This window comes from Perkinsus marinus (genome assembly GCF_000006405.1).
Source record: "Perkinsus marinus ATCC 50983 genomic scaffold scf_1104296939758, whole genome shotgun sequence".
NCBI lineage: Eukaryota > Perkinsozoa > Perkinsida > Perkinsidae > Perkinsus > Perkinsus marinus.
The window spans coordinates 178,016-179,656 of record NW_003213081.1 but is presented as its reverse complement, the minus strand read 5'-3'; the positions used below and the strand labels follow the sequence as shown (position 1 = coordinate 179,656).

The 1,641-nt window shown below is 39.7% G+C and overlaps 2 protein-coding genes across 2 annotated transcripts in view; both read right to left on the bottom strand.

Annotated features, from left to right (window-relative positions):
• Positions 1-279, bottom strand: part of Pmar_PMAR029269 (40S ribosomal protein S3, putative) — a gene marked incomplete at both ends in the record, with an annotated part of 983 nt that extends 704 nt beyond the window's left edge. Inside the window, one exon of the mRNA XM_002782362.1 lies at positions 139-279. Coding sequence (XP_002782408.1) covers positions 139-279 — 141 coding nt within the window. The remainder of the gene's footprint in view (positions 1-138) is intronic.
• A 1,275-nt stretch (positions 280-1,554) lies between these two features.
• Pmar_PMAR029268 (hypothetical protein) overlaps positions 1,555-1,641 on the bottom strand; it is a gene marked incomplete at both ends in the record, with an annotated part of 1,313 nt that continues 1,226 nt past the window's right edge. Inside the window, one exon of the mRNA XM_002782361.1 lies at positions 1,555-1,584. Within this exon, the coding sequence (XP_002782407.1) occupies positions 1,555-1,584 (30 nt within the window). The remainder of the gene's footprint in view (positions 1,585-1,641) is intronic.

Genomic DNA, 1,641 nt, shown 5'->3' with positions numbered 1-1,641 from the left:
AGTGGTATCATGATGCTGATCTTCGGTGGTGGTGGTGTTGGTGCTAGTAGGGCCAAGCATAGTTTTATGAATGTTATTATCATTCTCAGTTATCTTCATGATAGCATTTTCCCTTCTTTGCATTTCTTCTCGAACCACCTTTCTAATACCATAATCATGCAAGTTAGGATCATAATGACCATGATGACAGAAGAGTACCTTAATGATATCACTTGGAATAATAGTAGCAACTTCATCATCCAACTTCCTGCCCATTATTACTTTGCCATTGCTCTTCATTAATAAGACGTATGGTCGACCATCATTGATGATTCCTAATCTCTTCTCAAACCATTCCTACATCATCATAGTGTATCGATGATATTAATAATCCTAATACCTTATCAGTATACGCTACTAATATCCTATCATCCTCTGGTATAGTAGGATCCCCTCCTCCTGATGATAAGGCAGCCCATCGACGGCATCGTCTAATCCATAGATAACTCCATAGCCATCGAAACCTAGTTGTACGGAGTAGTACAGAATAAGACTAACGCAACCTCCTAGTACCTTCCAAAGACCCATAGATAATACATCTTAGGAGGTGTGAATGGTGGTAAGTCTTCAAGACTAGCATATGTTGTTGCTTGTTGATATTCCTTTAATATAGACCTATGAGCGTGTTCAACAAGTTGGGATACTTTATCATACAGCTTATACCATGTACCTTGTAGTAGAAGTACTACTGATGGTCGTGGAGGTTGCTGTAGTAGTATTACTTGCATCCCAATGATGATTATTCTTGAACAGGAGTAGTACAATATGGAATCCTGGTGGTAGATCTGCAGGGAACCTAACCTTTCTGGAATCTTTCACCATCTTGGCTCTAAGATTAGGAAATCGTCGTAGACCCACAGGCACTGCTCTACCATAATGAGCTGTACTCATTATTATGGGAAATAAAGGATAAAACTGTTGAACCTAGTATGATACAACCCGACCTAGTAGTGTTATCAGAAGAAGAGGAATATGATAGTAATGATAATAGGGAATACATCCTCTAGTATGATGCGGATCAGAGATGCCTTTATGGATGAGGTCGACGTTGGCCTCAACGATGTATCTATACCTTTCAGGAATTTAATCCATGATCAATGCCACCAATTTAGCGAGTAAGGATACCACATTCCCGAGTAATGATATCTATTCAGCAGTGGTGATTGGATAGGGAAATGTATTTCATGGATGAGGACATCAATTTGGGGTCACAATTTCAACTACACGGATGAGAATATCCATGCTGCCAAAAGTGCGCAATAATGACCATAACCTACTCATCAACACAATACCCAGCACTACATGAGGCAACATGGTATGTCACTCCCCAAGGAGAGTTACATGCCTTTATTGGTTATCATCTTATATATTCATGACTTTGGTGAGGTATCAAATATGATAGGATCGATAGATGCCTATATAACCCATAAAGGTGGTAGTAGTAATACTCTTACTCCAAGCCTCTCAATCTTATTAATCTTATGACGAACTACGTCTGCCTTTATAGATGCTGCCTTACTCATTCCTGCTTCCTTCAGCTTGAGTCTAAGACCATAACTGCATCATGACCATCATCAAGCCATTAGTACCTTGCCATACCCC